This window comes from Crocodylus porosus, unplaced genomic scaffold (genome assembly GCF_001723895.1).
Source record: "Crocodylus porosus isolate Cpor-Errol unplaced genomic scaffold, CroPor_comp1, whole genome shotgun sequence".
Lineage (NCBI taxonomy): Eukaryota > Metazoa > Chordata > Crocodylia > Crocodylidae > Crocodylus > Crocodylus porosus.
The window spans coordinates 87,457,374-87,478,000 of NW_017728886.1; the positions used below are offsets into that span (position 1 = coordinate 87,457,374).

At 43.4% G+C, this 20,627-nt stretch overlaps 1 protein-coding gene across 1 annotated transcript in view; it reads left to right on the forward strand.

Moving 5' to 3' along the window:
• Positions 1–1,127: 1,127 nt before the first annotated feature.
• Positions 1,128–20,627, forward strand: part of ANLN (anillin actin binding protein) — a 41,659-nt gene continuing 22,159 nt past the window's right edge. The window contains exons 1-10 of the mRNA XM_019538661.1: positions 1,128–1,252; positions 4,489–4,642; positions 7,356–7,649; positions 9,013–9,359; positions 10,102–10,324; positions 11,366–11,556; positions 11,711–11,818; positions 13,305–13,413; positions 18,402–18,643; positions 20,198–20,349. Of these exons, the coding sequence (XP_019394206.1) occupies positions 1,235–1,252; positions 4,489–4,642; positions 7,356–7,649; positions 9,013–9,359; positions 10,102–10,324; positions 11,366–11,556; positions 11,711–11,818; positions 13,305–13,413; positions 18,402–18,643; positions 20,198–20,349 (1,838 nt within the window). The 5' untranslated portion in view covers positions 1,128–1,234. The remainder of the gene's footprint in view (positions 1,253–4,488; positions 4,643–7,355; positions 7,650–9,012; positions 9,360–10,101; positions 10,325–11,365; positions 11,557–11,710; positions 11,819–13,304; positions 13,414–18,401; positions 18,644–20,197; positions 20,350–20,627) is intronic.

Consider the following 20,627-nt stretch of genomic DNA (forward strand, 5'->3'; position numbering starts at 1 on the left):
AGCTATGGGTTTTTTTCTGAACTAGAGATTGCTGGATTCAATTATACTGAAAATTATGTACCTTTCAACATTATCTATCTGTAATATTGAAAAGTGTATAATTATACATTTGAAGTGTAGAGTTTTCAATATTATTGAATATATCTTGAAAACTATATAATATACATTATATAGACATAGATCTATATCTATGTAGAGATATAGGCAGGATGGATTTGCACCTTTGAGATTAACCAGTGCCACAGCTGCAGTGCCAAGCACTATGAGGTACAAATGATTCACAAGAAAAATAGAAGGCAGGGTAGATTTGCACCTTATACACTAACCAAAGTGTGTTGTATTTTTAAATATATTAAAATTGTATGTTTTTAAATATTTTTAATATTTTACATGTATAATACGTGCCAGTATATGTATGTGTGTGTACACGCATACACACACGTAAATATATACTGCAAATATGTATGTTGTGTATATGTGTACATATGTGTGTATGTGCACAAATACACACATGCAGACACACATATATTATTACACACACACAAACACCCCCCCTCCCCTCAAACACATACTGGCAAATATCTATCATGCAACATATGTGTATATATACATATGTACATATACGCATACAGTGCATACAATATATAAATACATACATACACACACACATTTTGCCAGTATATATTCAGGTGTATATTTGTGTATATATGTATACACACACACACATATATATGTACACATACACACACACATCCATATACGTATGCATATACGTGTATATATTTTTAAAAACACGAAACAGTGGGGCGAGCCCGCAAGCACAAGCGCGGGACACAGCCCCTCCTGCTGGCCCGGGAGGCGCGGGGCGGGGCCGCCGCGGGGCCGAGAGGAAGGAGCCTGTGCCGAAACGGTTAACACTTGAGCCTGGGCTCAAGGGCGGTTGACTAGGCTCTCCGCACGCAGGCGGTGCCTGCTGGGAGTTTCGGGAAGCGGAGTGGCCGGCACACCCATCAGTCACCATTTAGCCCCGCCCCCCGCAGGCAAGGTAGATTGTAGCAACCTACCCCTGCCTTACAAGGAGGTGGGAGCCCTCTCGGCTGTCACGTGATAGCGTAGGGGGCGTGGCTTCCCGGCGGGCGCATGCGCGGCTGAAGCGGGCGCTGAAATTCAAATCTGAGGAGCGGTTGGTGCGGGGGTTCGGCCAGTCGTGGGGCAGCGGCGGGGGACGGCGGCCATGGACCCGTTCACAGAGGTCGGTGGCGGCGGGCGGGGAGGGGCGCTGCTGCGGGGCTTGGGGCCGGGAAGGGCGGGGCACACCTGTGTACGCGGCACCTGTGACACGTTACGTGTATTGCGCGGTTTGTGCCGTAGATGTCAACCGGCCGCAGGGGCCAAGTGATCGTCGCACCATTAATAGGCAAATCGCGCCATCAGTTCAGCCCGGCCCCACGTGCAGACTGATTATCGCGGCATTCCCCAGTGAAGTGCGCAATAAACCTAGCACGGGTGTCGAGTGCGTGTCCTGCCACGCGCCGGTGAAGCAGGCAATACATGTAGACTGGCCCCAAGTGCCAGAACGGCTGTCATGCAGTTCCCTGGCTAATGGCGCAATGCATTTGGTGGCTGCACGCCCAAAGTAACTTTATCACCATAAAAAAGGCCTGTCTGTTTCTAAAAAGAGCCAAGCGGCTCTCAAGCTACCCTTTGAAAATGTGGCAGTCCTGCAGCTGGGTTGTCTCCAGTTTCAATTTGAAGGTGTGGAAGATCCATGAGGAATTGGCCTTTTTTTAAAGTCGCATTTGTTATAACTAAAAGGGAAAACAATCGGTACCTCCCTCCACATTTTTGTTGCCCATCTTCAGCCAGCATAGTGCTGCTTTTCACTGATTTAGTTGCAGGCGATTAAGGGTCCCAGTGTAAGAGGGTTGCACTGATACCCTTAAAACGGGTGCAAGACCTCGGTTCATACTTAAATGGGCTTTTTGGTCACCCTTCTGTTCTGTGTAAGCCTTTCAAAATCATTTCCTTAATTGGTAGTGGGTGACATGATTAGTTTAGGCTCATAAACAAATTCCTCTTCAAGTCCAGACTGCTGAGCTGAGTTTGAAATTTGTTTTGCATGCTGGGAAGTAGCCCAATATATGCACACCCACTTAGAGATAACTGATGCTTGAGAACATCCACGCCCTAGCCGGGAGGTGGTTCTTTAGAGTAAACTTCATTAAAATATTTTTCCATAAGGCATCCCTAAATATTCTTTCAAGTCATTGCGTGTTGTGGAGTAACTGACTTCAACATTACTGGAAACATTATGGCATTATAATATTGGTCAGACTATAAGAAATCAATTTTTTCTAGAATTAAAATGAAATATCAAGGCCTATGCTCATCTTTCCCTTCCCTTTGCCCTCCCTGAAATCTGTATCGATATTTTTCTTGTGTCTAAATGAATTGTTTGTTAATGCTTGTTTTTATTTCATGATCTCAACATTCAGATAATTTGTATACTTCAATGGCCCCACTCCCAGTTTTACCTGCAGATAATGGTTGATTAAGTGGCTTTGGAAATGCTACTTTTGGAAAATAAAATTGAAATCTTAGTACTCATGGTAAAGTTTAAATCTTAGTACATTGTTCTGTTAATGTTTTACAAGATTAAAATTGCCCAGCAGTGTCTAATTGGACCCTAATTTTACAGGCTTTCTATAAAGGGAGATAATTGCTAAAATTTACTATCTCTAAGATTCACAGAATACTTCAGGACTGGTTCTATAGTGCACTTCTTGTTAAACATAGATATGAAAGCTAACTAGAGGTATAACAGTTGAATGGAAAACTAGTGCATGACTAAAAGCCAATAGAAATTCGAGTTAAACAATGAAGAAATAAATTCTTGTTAAATGACGTCCTAGCTGTAGCAACTGAAAATCCACTTGCTGTGGGCTGACAGAGCAGAAAGGAATGTTGACATGTTTGAATATTGCTGCCTCATTTAGTTGGCTGTCTCTTCCTCTGTTTGCAACATGGTTTCTATATTTCTAATAGTCTCTCAGAGGCCCAGTACTCTGCCCACTAAAACAGCTTTTCTTTCTGAGGGGTAGAAATGAGGAACTGGGTGGAAGTCAAACTGACATACGATTTGTCACTGCAGGCGCTCCTGACACTTTGTATTTTTTCAAAATTCTCCTTTTGTTGGTTATGGAACTAGAGCAGGCGCATCCTGCTTTCATGGGGAACTGCTGAGACTGACATTCCATTTCATCCCACAGTGAAGCATTGTTTGAATCTGCAATCTTACAGTTAGAACTTGAAATTACATACGACGGCTTTACAACAGGGGTGGGCAAACTTCATTAAAATATTTTTCCATAAGGCATCCCTAAATATTCTTTCAAGTCATTGCGTGTTGTGGAGTAACTGACTTCAACATTACTGGAAACATTATGGCATTATAATATTGGTCAGACTATAAGAAATCAATTTTTTCTAGAATTAAAATGAAATATCAAGGCCTATGCTCATCTTTCCCTTCCCTTTGCCCTCCCTGAAATCTGTATCGATATTTTTCTTGTGTTTAAATGAATTGTTTGTTAATGCTTGTTTTTATTTCATGATCTCAACATTCAGATAATTTGTATACTTCAATGGCCCCACTCACCCTTTCAGATTATTCCAGTTAAACTTTGCCTTGTAACTTCACTACTCTAGAGATTTAGAGCAATTTACATTAATCTAATACATGCATGCAAATAAACAAACTGATTCATAGTTGAGTAGGTTAGCATAGTAAATGGCTCGCTAATTCAGGAAAGAATGGCATCATGAGCCTTTCAGTTCTTTGGACAACTGATACACTTTGAAATTATTTTCTCTTTCAAGTCATTGTGAATCTGTGTATGTAGAAATAATATTTTAAGATAGCAGGATTGACATATTATGCCACTTAAGCTTAGGAGGTATTAATGTTTTGTTTAGGAACAGTGTTGTTACATCAGTGGCGTCCTCAAAACCCTGTTCATCTTTTGGTCTCCTCTTCCATTTTGTACATGGATCTGTTTATACCGCTGCCCAGTTGGCTAGCAGAGCTGCTGTTAAATTCAGATAGTGGCCAAAAACGTAACTTTTTCTAGGAATGTTACATCACTTATGAATTTGGCAGTTCACTAATTGTTGCTTCTAATTGTTTATGGCTACTTTTCTTTGTGCTTAGACTGAGCAGAGAGCAATTGCAGAGAGCAATTTACACTAAAACAGGTCAGTTTCCAATGTTACAATAGATCCATTTGGTTCCGTTTAAAAAGCAACTTCTACTTCCCTAGTAGCTGTCATTTGTCTAGGACATTAGAAACCTGCAAGTGAGAATTTAAAAGAATTAAAGGAAAAATTCAAAGTTTAGTAGGTGTGAAATACAAATTACTGAAACAAATCTTCACTGGGAACAAAAACAGCAATGCATGTAACATTCATGGTGCTTTGCCTTATATTCAGAAATTACTTGAACGAACCCGTGCAAGACGAGAGAACTTGCAGAAGAAAATGGCTGAGCGGCCCACAGCAGGAATGAGGGGTACGGCACAGACAAAAAGGACCAGAGAACCTTTGTCGGAAACCAGTAACCATACATCGTTGCCTGGTGAAGAAGGTATCTTCTTTTGACATAGAAGAGATTTCAGAAAACTTTAGGAAGAGAATCGGTTTCTAACATCCTGATTTTTCTTTTGATATTACTTTTTTGACCAAGCTGTTACTTTTTTCCCCATGTAGTAAAGTTTTAAAAATATCTTTCCATATTAAACGTAGTGTTCTGCACTCTCAGTTTTTACCGTTTTTTTTCCTTTTTTCCCCCCACTGATAAATTCCCTGATTTTAAAAAAGTCATTCAATTTTTTTTTTTTTTTACTGATTTACACCTGTTTTTCAATTCAAATTTCTGTTAACTGGCATGAGTGGGGAATGGCTCATTCCTCACTCATGCCAGTTAATAGGGATTTGAACTGAAAAACAGGTGGTGCTGGTAAGCTAAAAGTGCTGCTATGCCAGTTACATGAGGCACAGGTTTCTGGTTTGGGGGGAAAATGGGGTGCAGGAGGTAGTTGCATGGGGAATGGAGTGGTAGCTGCACTGGGGCCAAAGGAGAGGGTTGCTGGAGCCAGTGCCTGAGGCTGCTAGTGTCCTGGCTCTGACCCTGGCCAGGCCTTGGGAATTGCTCCCAGGGTGGACAGGTCTGAGCTGCACTGGTAGCAGCTCTGGCTTCTCGGAGCTGCAAGCACCGCTGGGGTGGGGGCAAGTGGAAAAGCCTGGCCCCGTTCCATGGAGGCTGGAGCTGGTGGTGGTGCCAGACTCTTCCCAATGCTCAGGGCAGGTGGTGGCCTGCTCTTGTACCATGTGCAGGTCCAGGGGCATGCCCCCGCCACCCTCCCAGGAAGAATCCAGCACAGCCCCACAGAGAGCTGTGCCCCCATGTCCCACACCCACTGATGGCTCCCCCCACTTTTCTCCCTATTGTGGCCCCAGGAGTGACAAATGGGCTGCGCTGCAACCCTCCCCCCACGCCTTCTCTAGTCCCAGCCTTACTCCCTCCCTCACCACTTTTTTTTTTCTTTCTCCCCCCCCCCAATTAAACTGGGGAAACAGTTACAATGTTTAATTCCCCCTTACAATGTTTAGCAGGGAAGGCTTTTCCTTGCTGTTCCCAAAAACAGGCTCCCCCAGAGCCTGTGATAGCCATAAAGTGGCAAGCCCTGGTGCTCCACCACATCCAGGATCTGCTGCCTGCATGCCCCTGTGGGATCTGCAGATGGGGACGTGCAGGAAGCGTATCGCAGCTGTGCCCCACCCTGGCCCCATGCCGTCACCACCCCACAATTGCAGGCCTGAAGCAACTCCCCACCTAGTTGCATGCTTCCTGGAGCTGTATCAGGGGCTGGGATCTTGGGGTGGTGGCTGGAATCTTGGGGCAGGGCTGGGGCACACCTAGAAGCCACCACTGAGCCTCATTGTGGGGCAGCAGTGCCCACAAGGGGGAGAGGGGTGCTGCAAACCCTGTGGAGGAGGCTTGGGAGGCTGAGGAGGAGAGGCAGGGGCAGGGGAGAGCCACATGTCACTGCCAAGTGGGGGGAATTTAGCCTCCCTGTTTCCTCCTCTGTTCCCTCTCCCAGCTCAGGCCATGCAGCCTGCAGATGAGGGAGAAAGAGGGGTGGACTTGCCAGCAACTCAACAGCCTGCCATACACTTAGAAGCAGTGGCCAGGATTGGGCTGGGGCTGGGGGAGGTGGGGAGTGCTGGGGCACCCCTGTTCCATGCTAGCCTGCAGCTTGCCCCGGGATGCCTGCGCAGTGGCAACTGGGCCTGCTAGCGTGGTGTTGGATGTAGCAGTGCTGCACAGTGCAGCAGCATGTGGGCAGTGGTGGGAGCTCTGGCAAGGGTGTTGCATCTGGGGTTGGGAAGGGAGCTGGGGCTGGGGACTGACCTTTATGGAACTCCCCATCTGACTGTGGTCTCCGTGGAGACTGGCCCTCTGCTCTGGATGCAGTGCCTTCACTAGGGCTCCCACCGCTGCCCCTGTGCTGCTATGCTCCTTGTTGAGCCAGCAGGGCTGGGGGCTGCCACTGCTGTGCAGGCATCTTGCAGCAAGCTAACAGACTGGCATGCAGCAGAGGTTAGTGCTGCTTGGTGGGCCAGAGGGCAAAATTGCTGTGTGGGCTGAATCTGTCCTGCAGGCTATATTTTGCCCACCTGTGGTCTATGCCAGTAGTCTCTAAAGTGGGGTGCTCGCACCCGAGGGGGTGCACAAGACAATCCATTGGAGTGCGGGAAGAAGATATTAGAACGTCTATTTATATTTATTTTATTTTATCTTTATCTCACCCTTTTTTAATTGCTATTTTTGTGTTTGTTTTATAATGTACATAATATATTAGTACAGTAGTACATGTATATAATTTATAAATATACATATATTGGGGATGCATGCTCAAAAATTTTTTACTGATAGGGGTGCCTGATCAAAAAAGTTTGAAGACCGCTGGTCTAGGCAGATATGAATCTAAACAGATAGTAACAGTTTTATGGATTCAGAATTTATTCCGGGCCCTATTGATTAGTGTAAATGAAAGTCTCTGCTATGAAAGTCACTCTCTAACTTTCCTCTTTGGTATTAGCTTACATTCAGAAGGAACAGGAATAAGTCTGAAGGGATAATAAGCCAAAGGAACTATTTTTTAAAGGAAATTTTAAGACCTAATGGAGAGTTTTTAAAGAGAAACCAAAATGGGTGGTGGGCATTCAGTTTAAATTACAAGCTAAGATAATAAAGGCTGACAAATAATTGGTTCTAAAACTTTTAATTTTAACAGTGAAACCTAGTACAAAGCCATCCCCATCAAAAAGGCTCTGCTCTAACAGTGTGGAGGTTCCAGTTTCTAGCTCAGAGAATACACAGCCGATTAATTCCCCTTCCATAGACCATCAACCTGAGAAGACCACACAGCTACAAAAAACTGATACTAACGTGGCTCCAACAGTTCAGCCTGTTCCATTGTGTGATGAGAGAGAAAAGCCTGTCTTGAAATCAGAACCTCCAACAGCCTCTTCAGTTAAAACACGTATGCAGAAACTGGCTGAACAGCGACGTCGCTGGGATGATACTGGTATGTTCTATTCCATATGCAGAAATTAATTAGGGGTGCACTGATAGAGATTCTGGGGGCCGATACCAATAGCCAATATTTAAAGAGGCATATCAGCTGATAGCAATCCAATTTCTGATACAGCTATCTCCAGCTGATAAGTCTGGTGTGGTGGAAGAGGATGGGGGAGGGAAGGGGCCTGGTACGGGGGGCAGATTAGTGCCCTTTGCGGTGAGAGAGGGGGTAGGGGCAGGTACTGCCCATGGCTCATGGTGGGGGTGGTGCTCTCCTACCACCGCTTGCACCCCGGAAGGGCACAGGTGGGGGAGGGGGCGTGTGGCCCCTGGATCTGTGCGGGGTGAGCTGCAGCTGGGGCTGTGTGGGGCTCTTCTCGGGGGCTGGTTTTGGAATGGGTGCCGATGGCACTGGGAGGATGCTGCTTTCACCCCAAATTTCACTGCCACCCTGCTCCCAGCACCACCACCACCAGCTGCCCAGTGCTGCCTCAGCTCAATGACCTGCCTCCACCCATGTGCAGGGAAAAGCCAGGGCTGCACTGGGCAGCTGGTACTGCAGTGGAATTTGGGGTGTACTCCTGTGCAGATCTGGGGGGCACATGGCCCCCCACCCCTTGTGCCCTCCTGGGGTACAAACAGTGGTGGGAGCCAATCCACCCCCAAAAGTCATGGCTCTACCCCCTGCCCCATCCCTCACTGGGGGGTTTTGATCTGCCCCCAACGCCCCTTCCTTTCCCAGTCCCCTTCTACCACAACGGACTGACCAGCTAGAGGCAGCTCTCCACGCTGCTGGCTCTGCTCCTCGCTGCTTGAGTGTTGTGTTGCGACTGTGTGTAGCACAGGCATTTATCAGTTGATATTTGAAATTTCAAATTTTCTTTATATTGGTACTGATTCAGACCAATGTATCGGTGCACCTCTAAAAATAATTAAACTTAGGGAATTTACCTGTGTAAATGAACACAACAAAGTTCTTGCTGTGACTGTTTATAGGACTTCTTTATAAAACCATTACTATGCCACTAATGCTGTGGTGAGAAGGAAAAAAAAAAACAAACCACTGCCCAAAAGAATGGAAAGCAGTTGAGCACTGCCCCCCTAACTCCCCCCATTTTAATTATTTTTAATCTTATGCTTGTCTTGCGTGTGGCATTATAGATTTAAGTGATTGGCTCCATGATTAGCTGGAGTCTAGTTAAATAACCTGCCAGTGTCTTTACAAAATTATCTGTTTAATTAACAATTGTATTGCATGCTAATTTTATTTAACGTGTGTTAAACACATCTGATAAGATGTAAACAGTTAGCCGTTTTTAGTGTGTGGGGTTTTTTTTTAAGTTGTGTTCTTTCTGTTTAATCTTTTTCAGATGGATCTGAAAGTTCTCACCTGTCTCCCCTCCAGTCAAAAGAACCAGCTCCATCTCCACCCAAACAACCATCTCTTGCTCTGGCAAGTGATACTCCAGTTGGGAGAAGAGGCCGTTTAGCTAACCTTGCTGCTACAATTGGTTCCTGGGAAAATGATCTAAGTCGTCCATCTGCAAAGCAAAACAATACACAAGAACAGCCTGGTACTACTTGTTTATCCAAATTGTCCACTACAAGTGGAGCATCTGCTAGAATCAATAGCAGCAGTGTAAAGCAGGAAGCTGCATCCTGTCCTCAAAGGGCTGTTGAGGCATCTATAAATAAACCAGCAACCTCTACGATATTGGTGAGTGATCGGTGTTAAGTAGTAGCTAACTTGATAGGGTTTTTCTTGGATGAATATTAACTCCTAACTGTCTAATCTGAATGTTGGAAATGATGGTCCATGACATAATAATAAAGTAACTTAGTTTTAAAATTGAGGGTTTTGTTTATTCTAGCTTAATACTTTAATCATCTAATATTTTAAAGGATATCGCAAGCTATTTTATAATTCTAACTGTAAAATAAGACTGCTGGTGACTGTGGAAGAGACGTAGCTTCAGACTATGCAACTGCCATTCTTTTGTGTGGTCAGCAGTGGGGGACTTGAAAGAGTGACGTTTGACTTTCGTTTGACTTGCATGAATCCATATCTGAATCTTGCTCTGAGAAGCTAGTTATTTATATAGTTGATTGTGACATTATATTAAACTCTATAGACATTTATTTCAGACAACTGACTTGCATTTTATAATGGTCAGCATTCAGTGTATGAAATTACATTGAGCTTGTTATTGTGAATTACAAAAGGTCCTTGAAATGAAAAAAACATTTGCAAAAAGACAAGATCGTCTATCGAAACTCAATTATATTAAATCTAAAAAAAAAATCCTTTAATAGTTTTTATGCCTCTTATTGCTCTCTTGGCTTTGGTGATAAAATTCTGCATATAGCAACATTCTTTCATAGCACCTCTCAAGTGGAATTAAGAATATGTGGTTTCTCTGTTGGTTTAAGTGTTGAACGATCTTTCTTTCCCTCTTCAGGGATCAAATAATTGCATAGTAAAATCCTCCAGAGTCGCTGCTCCCAATCTGAAGGAAACCGAGGTACCAAAAGTGTTAAAGGAGAATCCCTGCAGCCCCCAGAAAACAGAGGGACTTAAACCAACAGTAGGACCAGCCTTATCTCAGCCAATTCTTTCCAGAGAAAAGCCAATCAAAGGAACACATGTGCAACGTGAACATAAGGATAAGCCAGCCACACCAGGTAAGTGACTGGGAGTGATAAGGTACTCTTATGGTTTAAACCCCATCCCCAAACAACAATTTATTGTAAACACATCTTTCAGTTGCACTAATTCTTCCTTTCCAGAGTCAGTTACCTACTAATTGATATTAATCTGTACCGGGTAATGGCTAGCTGTTGTGAATGTGGGATTTCTAGCTTCTATCTATTAATAATTTTTTTTAAGTATCCAAATGATAGTCTTCGTTTATAGTGGGGCTTCCAAAATCTGATTTTTTGGACATGGTTTGACTAGTGTTCCCCAGAACCACTTTTTAAACTCTGAGGTAATTTGTCCATAGATGCTCACAAGTATATTTTAGTCCCTCCTAAAATGAAATCTAATTGACTTGCACATTACTAAATCTTATGTTTTTTATATATGTATGGGGAAAGAACTGTTGAATTTAGAATCTACACAGTTATCAGTACATCAGACACTCATTCATTACTGAGTCACTATGGTCATAAAAAAACAGACAATCTTCATGTTCCCTTGTACCTGCGTGATACTAAAAGATTGTTTTTGTTTAAGGCTTTTTCTTTGTGGTGTTCTTCAGACTTGAGACTGGTCACCTGAACTCTTGGGAGGAATAGCAAAGTAAATTGCAGAACTAAGTCTGTTTTCCAGACGCCCAAATAAAATAGATGCTAATGGTCCCAAGTAGTTTCTTAAATAAATACCAAACAGCATTTCTAACTTCAGTTCAGGAATACTTTTTGCTAGCGTATGTAAACTCTGATTCTGAAAAGAGCACAGAAGGAAGCAGGTCAGCTTTAATATCTATCAGTTGATAGATTGTGACATTTTAGTGAGCATAAGATGCCTGTCTATTTGGACTTATGCTGCTTTGATATCCTTTAAGATGAGAGCAAAAGTTAAATCCCCAGAATGTTAAAAAGTATAATGGACTAAAGTGAACAAAACAGAAGGTTTTATAGTATAACAGCTGCATTTTTTTAATGTTCTAAATTGTAAGGATACATGGTAGTTTTGTAGTGCCCAAACTGTTGTTCTTGTAGGGGGATCAGGAATTAAGCCCTTCCTGGAACGTTTTGGAGAGCGCTGTCAAGAACATAGTGCACAAAGTCCTGTTACATCTACTGGATACAGAACACCCATTATTACACCAAATACAAAGACAATCCAAGATAGACTTTTCAAACAAAATGAGAACTCCTCCACTGCCAGTTTAGCACAGCAGCTCAAACAGGTATGGTTTGCTAGATTTCAACAGCTTGTCTATACATTTCAGGAATTGTTTTTAATGCTTCACCTCTGCTGAGGAATTCCAATGTAGAGCTATATATTATGTCAGTTTTGACAAGAAAATATTTTAGGCTAATGTATAACTCTCCTTTGCTTAGGAGCGTGAAAGAGAACTTGCTTGTATTCGTGGCCGGTTTGACAAGGGAAATTTGTGGAGTGCTGAGAGAGGTGAACATTCAAAAAGCAAATTTCCAGATACCAAAACGGTAATGTAGTGGGTACTAGCCAACTGCCTGTCGAGAATGACTGGGGTGGTGGGGGGAAGAATGGGTGGGAATGGAGCCCTGTGCCACACGCGCCACTGCCCCTGTGTTTGGGCCTGCTCCCCACTTCCTTCCTGCTGCTTGGGGCCTGAGCCTGGGCCTGTTCCTCCCCCACCCCGTAGCAGTGGGGGGAGGGGAGGGGAGGGGAGAAGTGGGCCTGGGCCAATACAGGGGAGGACCGGGCCTGAGGGTGGGGAAAAGCCAGGCTGCTGTGGCAGGGGTCGGGGGAGCAGCAGGCACAGGTTTATGTGGGTGGGGGAGGCCCACTTCTCCCCTCCCTTAGTCACTGCTGCATTGGGCCATGTCAGGCTGGGCTTGCTGCCCTGTGCACGCCCCGCCCCGCTGCAGTGGACCTGCTCTTCCCCCCCATGTCAAACCTGGGCCTGTTCCTCCCCCCACACTGCTGCCAGGTCAGCCCAGCAAGTGGTGGCAACAGAAGCCGGGGGAGGGGAACGGGCCGAGGCCAGTGCTGGTGGCCTCACCTTCCATTGGCGTCCTGATTACACTCCCCCCTGCGCTGCTGCCATCATCTCCAAGGTGTAGCCAACTCTGGTGGCCTCACCCCTCCACTCCATCGTCACCACCTGCAGGGAGCAGGGCAGGGGGGTCAAGGCCTGCAGTGCTGGCCTCGTTCCCCTGCTCAATCCCCTGTCTCCCCACCATCATGGCAGCACTTTGCCACCTGTCCAAATGCTTCTTTGTACTTTGATTGGCTGTTTGTCAGCCAATCAGAGCGTGAATAAAGTGTTATGGACAGACAGAGTAAGGCTCTTAAAATATTAAGATTTTTTTTATGTGCAAATTCACAGATGTTGTCAATATTGTATAGAGCATAAGGAGGGGAGGAGAGATACAAATAATTATTGATTCACGTGCTTTTCCCAAGCAAAAAATTGCTTGTGAAGTGGCTCTGATTTGCTATGAGTAAATTTTTCCCCCCCAAGCTATAAAATCTTAGCTCCCTTTTTTGACAGAAACTGGCTTTTTTTTTTTCTCTTCAGACCACCTTTAGGAAGAATGCTTATGCAAAACATTCATGTGCCTGAAAGAGATGTCTCTTGTACCTGTCAATATTTTAAAAGAAGATATTAATTTCCTTCACTTAAGCTTCAAAATACTAAAAGCACAAGTCGATTTACTATTAAGATGCTATTTGGCTATGTAACATAGCTTTTCAGTTATAACTTAAAAAATCTCTTCCCTCTGATCCACAGTAGACCAGGTCTTTCAGTGTTCTGTAGAATCCAACCTGCTGGGTCACTGAAGTGTCCCTTTGTTATATACACTGTAACTGTCTCCTGCTCTCATTTCTTAAATCCTTTAAAAATGCGTTTGGTTGCTACTGACATTTGAGCACAATGATTTCGCTTAGTTTTTCTAGTTTCCTGTAATGGAACTTATCTGGATGTAACTTATTTTTCATGCTCAGGAAAACCAAGGAAAGCATCCTCCTCGTTCTGATGCAACTTCCATTATAGCTGCAGAAAAGAGTCCAGCATCTGAAAGGTTGCCAAAGCCTTCCACTTTGGAATCTTCAGGTGAGAACAGTCTTCCTAGAATTACTGTGACTTATACTGATGTAAAGGTTAGCCTTCCTATTTACAACAGTGTGACTCTTTGATGGTGGTTAGAACAGTCCATTGTAGGTACAAGTATACCACATCCCCATGTGGCTGCCCATGTGTCTTCATATTGATAGGTAGCAGCAAAACTAGGTTTGGCAGAATTCAGTTCTTATTGTTTAATTATTTCAAGGGCTAAAATTTGATGTTAATTTTCAAGCATTTATTAAAATTTTTATCAATTTCAAAATTTTCAGGATTGTGCAGAATTAGGGGTGCTTAAAAGCTTTATAAAATCATGTGGTAAAATATAAAAAGTAAATATCCATAAATTGATAAAGCATACCTGATCATGTAGGGGCTGAGCTCACTACGAGTTTGACCCCTGCCCCAATTCCTGGCTGGGACCTGTGCAGCGTGAGTGGCTGGCAGCCCTGGGCTCCTGGCTGCCAACAGCTCTACCAGCATGGCGCTTGGCTTCTACAGTGGCACTGCCCAAGGTACTGCCAGAGGAGCAGTGCATGAGCAGCGCAGGTGGGGCTCTTCCTACCCCACCCACAGCAACTGCCATGTGTCTATGCTATGTGCATGCACACAGCTCCCCCACCTTGGATTTCCCTACACCTAGCCCAGATTTTTTTTAAAAAGTGTCCTTTTTCTATAAATTGTGATGGCTACTGTGAGTATCAGGCAAAATTGATATTTATCAATTAGGTAAGCCTAATCATAACTTAGCTAGATCTAAACTAAGTGAACAGACTGCCAATCCAGCAAGCTTAAGTTAGACTAGTTAGTTAAGTTAGACTACTTAGACAAGTTAGTTGTTTCTGGCTGATGTTCATAGAATGTTTCCATAGACTTGTCTGAAAGGTAGAGCAAGTAAGGTGAAGGTTATTACTGTTCAACCTGGAATAATCTTAATACAACTTGTGTCAAGTTCTTCAAGAGAATCTGTTGCAAATAAATCCTCTGCCCTAACTTTTTTGCAGAGCTTCATGATGTGGTTGTGGTTGTCTGCTGCTGTTGGGAAAGAAGAGCCATGACAGGGTTTTCCAAGTCTGCCAGGCGCTAGGAAGCCTATCAGATATTCTGCCATTACAGAATAGTGAAAAATAGAATCTAGCTGTGTATACACGTTCAGATGATCTGGGAGAATTCTCCTAGTTTTGTTTTCCTGGTAAAAAAAAAACACAAACAAAAACTTACATGGTGAACCCTGAACAAATGTTCAGAAGCTTAGCCTTTAAGGAGTGACATCTTGCAGTGCTGATGCTGTGCAGTAAGGGGGCTCCTTTAAGCACTTGATGGCATCAGGCAGACTGCAGAGCACAGAAGTGTACAGAGGAACCCTGACTGGCTGATCCAAACTGTTCAGGATTTATATAAGCAACACAGTGCTTTGGCAGGCAGTGATTTTCTTGGAGCACAATGTGGGCATTTGTGAAGGGTCTCCGCTTTTCTCCAGCCCCAAAGCACTCAAATGGGGTGTTCTCCCTGATCAGCTGCAGCAGTAAAATCCAGCCTGAGTTGGCACACTGTCCCTGGAGTGATAAGAAGCTGCCCTAAGATGATGACCTGTGTTGTGGCTTTTTCCAGAAGTGGGTATATACAGACATTACTGGGAGAGATTTAACTCTTGGAGAATTATTCCTGAGCTATTTTTCTCCCAGATAAGACTTAGTTTTTCTTCTGGGAGAAACTTAAGCATCTGTACACATGGTTCCTACTGAGAAAGCAGCAACTCTCCTAGGAGAAACTGAATGTTTACATGTGGCCCCAGACTTCATCTAGCCAAGACCACCTTTCCACCCTCATTTGTGGAGATGCTGAGGTATTTGCTCCCTAACACGGTCATCAAATTGATCTGCTGCCTCAGCTTTCTCATCTGTAATGGGTGTTTTCTCAGTCTTGAGAGCAGAACAGGAGTCTGAGCATTGTTGCTGATCCAGGTTGCTCTCTGTTCAAGTGGAAGGAGTCTAGGCTTAGTGTAACATAAGGTATACAATACCTGACTATAAAATTAAAGTTTAGACTAGTATTACTGCTATAAATTCTATTTTTTTGCCTAGATTTAGACTCTTTCTGAACTATGGGGAAACTTAAGAATGAAAAATGTAGTCATGTACCTACAGTAACTTACTTCTCTTTGTATCTTAGGCCCTTCTAAATGTGAAGAGACTGATAAAACCAGTCATTTGAAGACAGTTTTGCCAGAGAGTCCCTTAAAGGTTGTGGAGAAAGAGAAAGGTTTGTACTGGTCTTTTGTATCTTGTAACTATAGTTGGCCAGTCCCAAGTCAACTTGACTGATATTGTGTAGAAAAGAACAAATTCCTTGCACGTAAGCATGTATGCATTAAGTAGCTCAGTCCTACAGTTCTAAACCAATGAAGTGTATGTTCTTTAAAGTCAAAGTCTAGTAAATATTACTGAAACTCACTTTCCTTTTATAATGAAGTTGTGTATTTTCAGTGATAATTCATGTTTCCAAAGTGTGTTAGGAAGATTATTGTGACCCGTATTCAGAGGAAAAATGAGTTCCTTTGATTTACTTTCATTCATTTTAAGAGATGAGTTCAATTACTTGCTTTTGTTGGTATTGTATGTTAGTACTCAGTATGCTTCTTGGTAATGGGTATGCAAAATATGTAAGCCAGTTTAGAGTGAAGTGAGAAAATTACTGTTTTCTAAGGGTCAATGCCTTAAACTTACTACAGGATTCTTTGGATCTGTTTTGAAGCTGTGTTGGTCTGAGACAAAGAAGAATACAAAACTGTAAAACTTGGTTCAGAGGTGATACCTTTTATTAGACCAACTAGAAAATAGAAAACCCCCCCACCTTTTCTTTGCAAACTTTCAGGCACACGCCCTTCAGGCTGAGGGGAAATCAAAGATTGTACAGGATTCCATATACTTCTATCCCACCAAACCAAAATCAGGATTTTTACTAGGACTGAGAGAGCAAGAACCATATTTACTTGAATAGATGATGGTGATTTATAAGACAACCCCCTCCCCACCAATAATTAGGTTCTATATATGGAAATATATATAACAAATTGATATAACTTTCCAGGTATAGAATCTAATAATTGGAGGTTTGCCTTGAATTTGTCCTCTTCCCACTGCTTTAGCGGGGAAAATGAATCTGGAGGGTCAGGTAGCCCCTTTGCTCTGTTTCCCTCCAACGTTTTCCCCCAGGCAGTCCCTTCTCCCTTGCCTTACCATCAGACACTGCTCTTCCTGAGCATAGGAAGCAAAAAGCAAATTTGAAAATAACCCTGACATTTTAAACATGGTGTGGTGGAGCACCGGTGGGGTGCTCACCACTGAATGTAGGCTGCAACAGGCTGGAGGAGTGCCTGTATGGAAGGCAGCCTAGAGACACCCAGAGGAGTCAATTTTTTAGTGGGGGGAGGTGTGTGTGGAGCACCAGTGGGGTGCTCACTACTCTAGGGCTATCACAGGCTCTAGGGGAGCCTGTTTTTGGGAGCAGCAGGGAAAAGCCTCCCCTGCTAAACATTGTAAGGGGGAAGGTAGGTGGCAGAGCACCTTAAGTTGGAGCTTAGCACAGCTGTTAGCGACATCTGCAAGGTATGGGACACCTGTAGGGGGGTGGTTGGAGCATGTATTTTGACCCTCAGACATCAGGGCCCTCGGAGAGCAGCTGCCTGCCTACGTAACAACATGATGTACCAGCAAGGAGTGGCAGGAAAGGTAGGTGGGCAGCATGCCTAGAGATGGGTGGGAGACCCGTAGCACTGTGGCTGGTCAGGGAGTTCCCACCTGTCACATATGGCTGTAACAACTTGCAAATAGTACCAAACACTTAATTCATCCAGAATTGATGCGTGCTACCTTTTTGAAACTACTGCAAAGTTTAGCACAGGTCCATAAATACACTTTTGAGCAGCACTTTAGCACCTACATATATGTAGTATAAGCTTTACTCTTTTGAAATGTTGTGTCACGGGTCAAATTGGTTCTGAATTCTATTGACTGAGCAGAGCTCAACTGTTCAAGTTTGCATGGTGCTACCACTGGTGCAAGTATCCTACCTCTGCGACTCTTCAGCTTGGGGCTTCTGATGCTCCCAAATGCATGCCAGGCCTCCTACATGCAAGCTGCAAATCCAGAGGCCTTGGAGTTGAGATGCTCCCTAATTTCACTTGCCTCTCACCAAAAGGCCCAGGGAGCAAGCCAGAGGGAAAGCCCAAGAACAATCCCCTATCACCGTAAACTGTGTAGCTGAGATCCTCGCATACCACAAAGATAGGTTAGTGCCACCCATCTTGAAGTATAAACTATACAAGATATTAGTACAAAGCTAAGAGGGGAGCTGAGTCGGGCTGAGAGAGGGGGTGACAAAGTTCTGGGTGAACTGTGTGGGGGCCCAGTTGTCAATGTTTGCCACATGTTTAAGGCTGGTGAAGAAATAGGAATCATTAAAAATGAGAAAGAAAGGCACAGCTCAGCTGTTGGAATGAAGAGGAAGTCAAAATACGTGCAATGTAGTGACTCACTATGACTGGAAAAAGAGTTGGCAGTGGGGGGACTGTTTCAATGGGCACTACTATGTGTCTTTTTTAGTAGGGCTTCCCATTAGCATCTTGGGGCTGGCTCTCGCCCTCCCAGTGCCAGCCTGGCATTGTACTATCTCCAGGCCCAGTGGTGGTTTCCTGTGGAGGGAACACCTGTTTGTTTTGTTTTTGTTGGTTTGCTTTTTCTTTTTGTTTTTTCTGGTCCTTTAAAAACAAAGTTCTCATCAGAATTTGGGGTACAAGGGAAGAGTGTTGGAGCTTGCTTCCCTCCACCATGCTATTGGGTGGTGGGGCTGTCTTGTATTTGAATAAATGTGGTAGATGATCCAGCATATCAAAGTCTTACTTAAATGTGACTGAAGACTCTTGTTTGCCTTCAGTACTGAACTCTAACACATTCTTTCGGGATCTTTTTGCTTTTCAGACAAAGTACGTGAAATTGAAATGAGTGTAGATGGTGATGATGTGATGAATAGCTCAAAGGTAATAAATGAAATCTTTGATGAAATTCTTCAAGAGGATGGTCCAGACATAGAAAAATTAAAAAAAGAAATGAGTATGAACCTGGAAGCTGAGAGTGATGAGGAACAGGAAGAGTCTCTGAATATTTCGTCTATGTCTCTTCTAACTCCCTTAGCAGAATCTGTTGGTGTTGTGAGTCCAGAGGTAAGAGCAGATGTTCAAATACAGGGATTTGCAGCACTGTCAGTCATGATGCGTTAGGTGTTTTTTACATGAGAATCTCTGAACAAATATGAATGAAAGCTGCTTATAGATTTCTTATAATGAAACTTAGCATAATTAAGTGAAGAAGCAATGGAGTTCTTTACATTGGTATGAAAATGTCTTCAATTTTAAGCTGCTAATCTAAACACTTAATAAAACAGCTTGAAATCAAGATCAACAGTCATGTTCATGAGCAATAGTGTGTACCTTATTCAGTACAAGGAAGCGCATGCTTTCCCAGCCTTCTTTCTGTTCTTTCCTGCTTGCATTCTTTGCTCAAGACTATTTCCTTTCTTTCAATTCTCCCTCATACATGTTTATTTTATGATCTGCCTTTTCTCTTGGCTTCTCTTCCTCGTTTTATCCTTATCTTTCTTCTTCTCTAGTACATCCTCCGTAGTGCTTCTCTAAAAGCTTGTTTCTGGGTCACTTCTCTAGTGTGAGAATAGTATTTGTTCCTATGGCAATCTCCTCTATTTGGTGTTTTTCTCCAGGATAACTGAATTTTTCTCTATAATTTAACACTAAAAGCAACTCGGGGTGACTGTCCTGAAGGAAAGAGAGGTTTCTGCTTAATTTACTATCCTTCAGTGCAGAGCCTGCAGAAGCAGGGAAAATACTGGTCATTCAAGTCTTTTTCCCTTTTATTTTTCATATTTCATTGGTACTGAAATTTGTGCTGTATATTGAAAGAAGTCACAGTGTCAGTTCTTTCCTGCAGCCACTGATTAGAAATAGCTACTTGTCTTCTGGTACTTGGCCTGTCTTCAGTCAGTGCGATGGCGGAGCACCAAAAGCATGGTTATGCTGCAGACTACAGCCATGCCGTCATGGCTAGATTGCTTCTGTGATACTTGAGCTAGTTTGTTTAAGGCTAGCTCGGGTATTTATATGCTACCGTAGACTTACTCAAGTCAGGCTGGCTACATTTTAGCTTTAAAAGCTTTCTTGACAAGGGAGAGTTGGAAGTATTCACCCCATTTCTTAACATCAGCTTTGTAGGAACATAGCAGGATAAAGATGAAAAGGAAATTGGAAATCTTTGCAGTTAAGATTTGTTGTAGGGGTGTAGGGATAAAGCCCATGTATCTACTTATGTCTGTAGGAAGCAGAACTAGGAACAGTGGCCTCACATGGCAGGAGAGGAAATTTAGATTAGAGATTAGGAAGAACTTTCTGACCGAGTGTGGTCAGGCATTGGAACAGACTACATGGATAAATTGTGAAATCTCCATACCTGGAAATTTTCAAGAGCGTATTATATAGACACATGGCTAAGATGGTTTAGTTGGGGAGGATCCTGCCTTTAGCAGGGAGCTGAACTAGACAAGGTCCCTTGCAGCCCTTCTAGACTATGATAAATGAGAGGTTGCCTACCTCCAAGAGAATATGGAGGAGAGTAAGCAAGGGTAGGAAGGAACAGAATAAATTTATATGAAACAAGTTATTTATGAGACACGATTCTTCCTTTTTCCTTCCCTCCTACCCCCCCAGGGTTTTGCCTCTCCTAGTCGGTCAGCTGGTGAGGGGAGCAGCACAAGCAATGGAAGCCCAAAGTCTGGCAAGTACCAAAGAACACAAGTTCCTAGAGCAGAATCAGGGGACAGCATTGGATCAGTATCAGAAGATCGCCACCTTCTATACAGGTAACTCCTTTATGAATACTTTGCTTGAGCTATATATGTGGAAAGTGTTTTACTGTTGTTAAAATAGCTATTGTCGTTGTTTTAAAGTGTTTCTTCTGAAGTGGAGATAAGGAAGCTTGATAAAGTTTTGTATTTTCCCTGGCATGTAACTAAATGGGCTAAGGAGTTTTGCAGTGATGGAATTGTCATTCTCAAAACTGACAAGGAGGGCTTTCTTCCAGAGTTTAGCCTTAATAAAAGCCTCTCTCATTGACGAAGCCACCTTTGATTGCCACAGC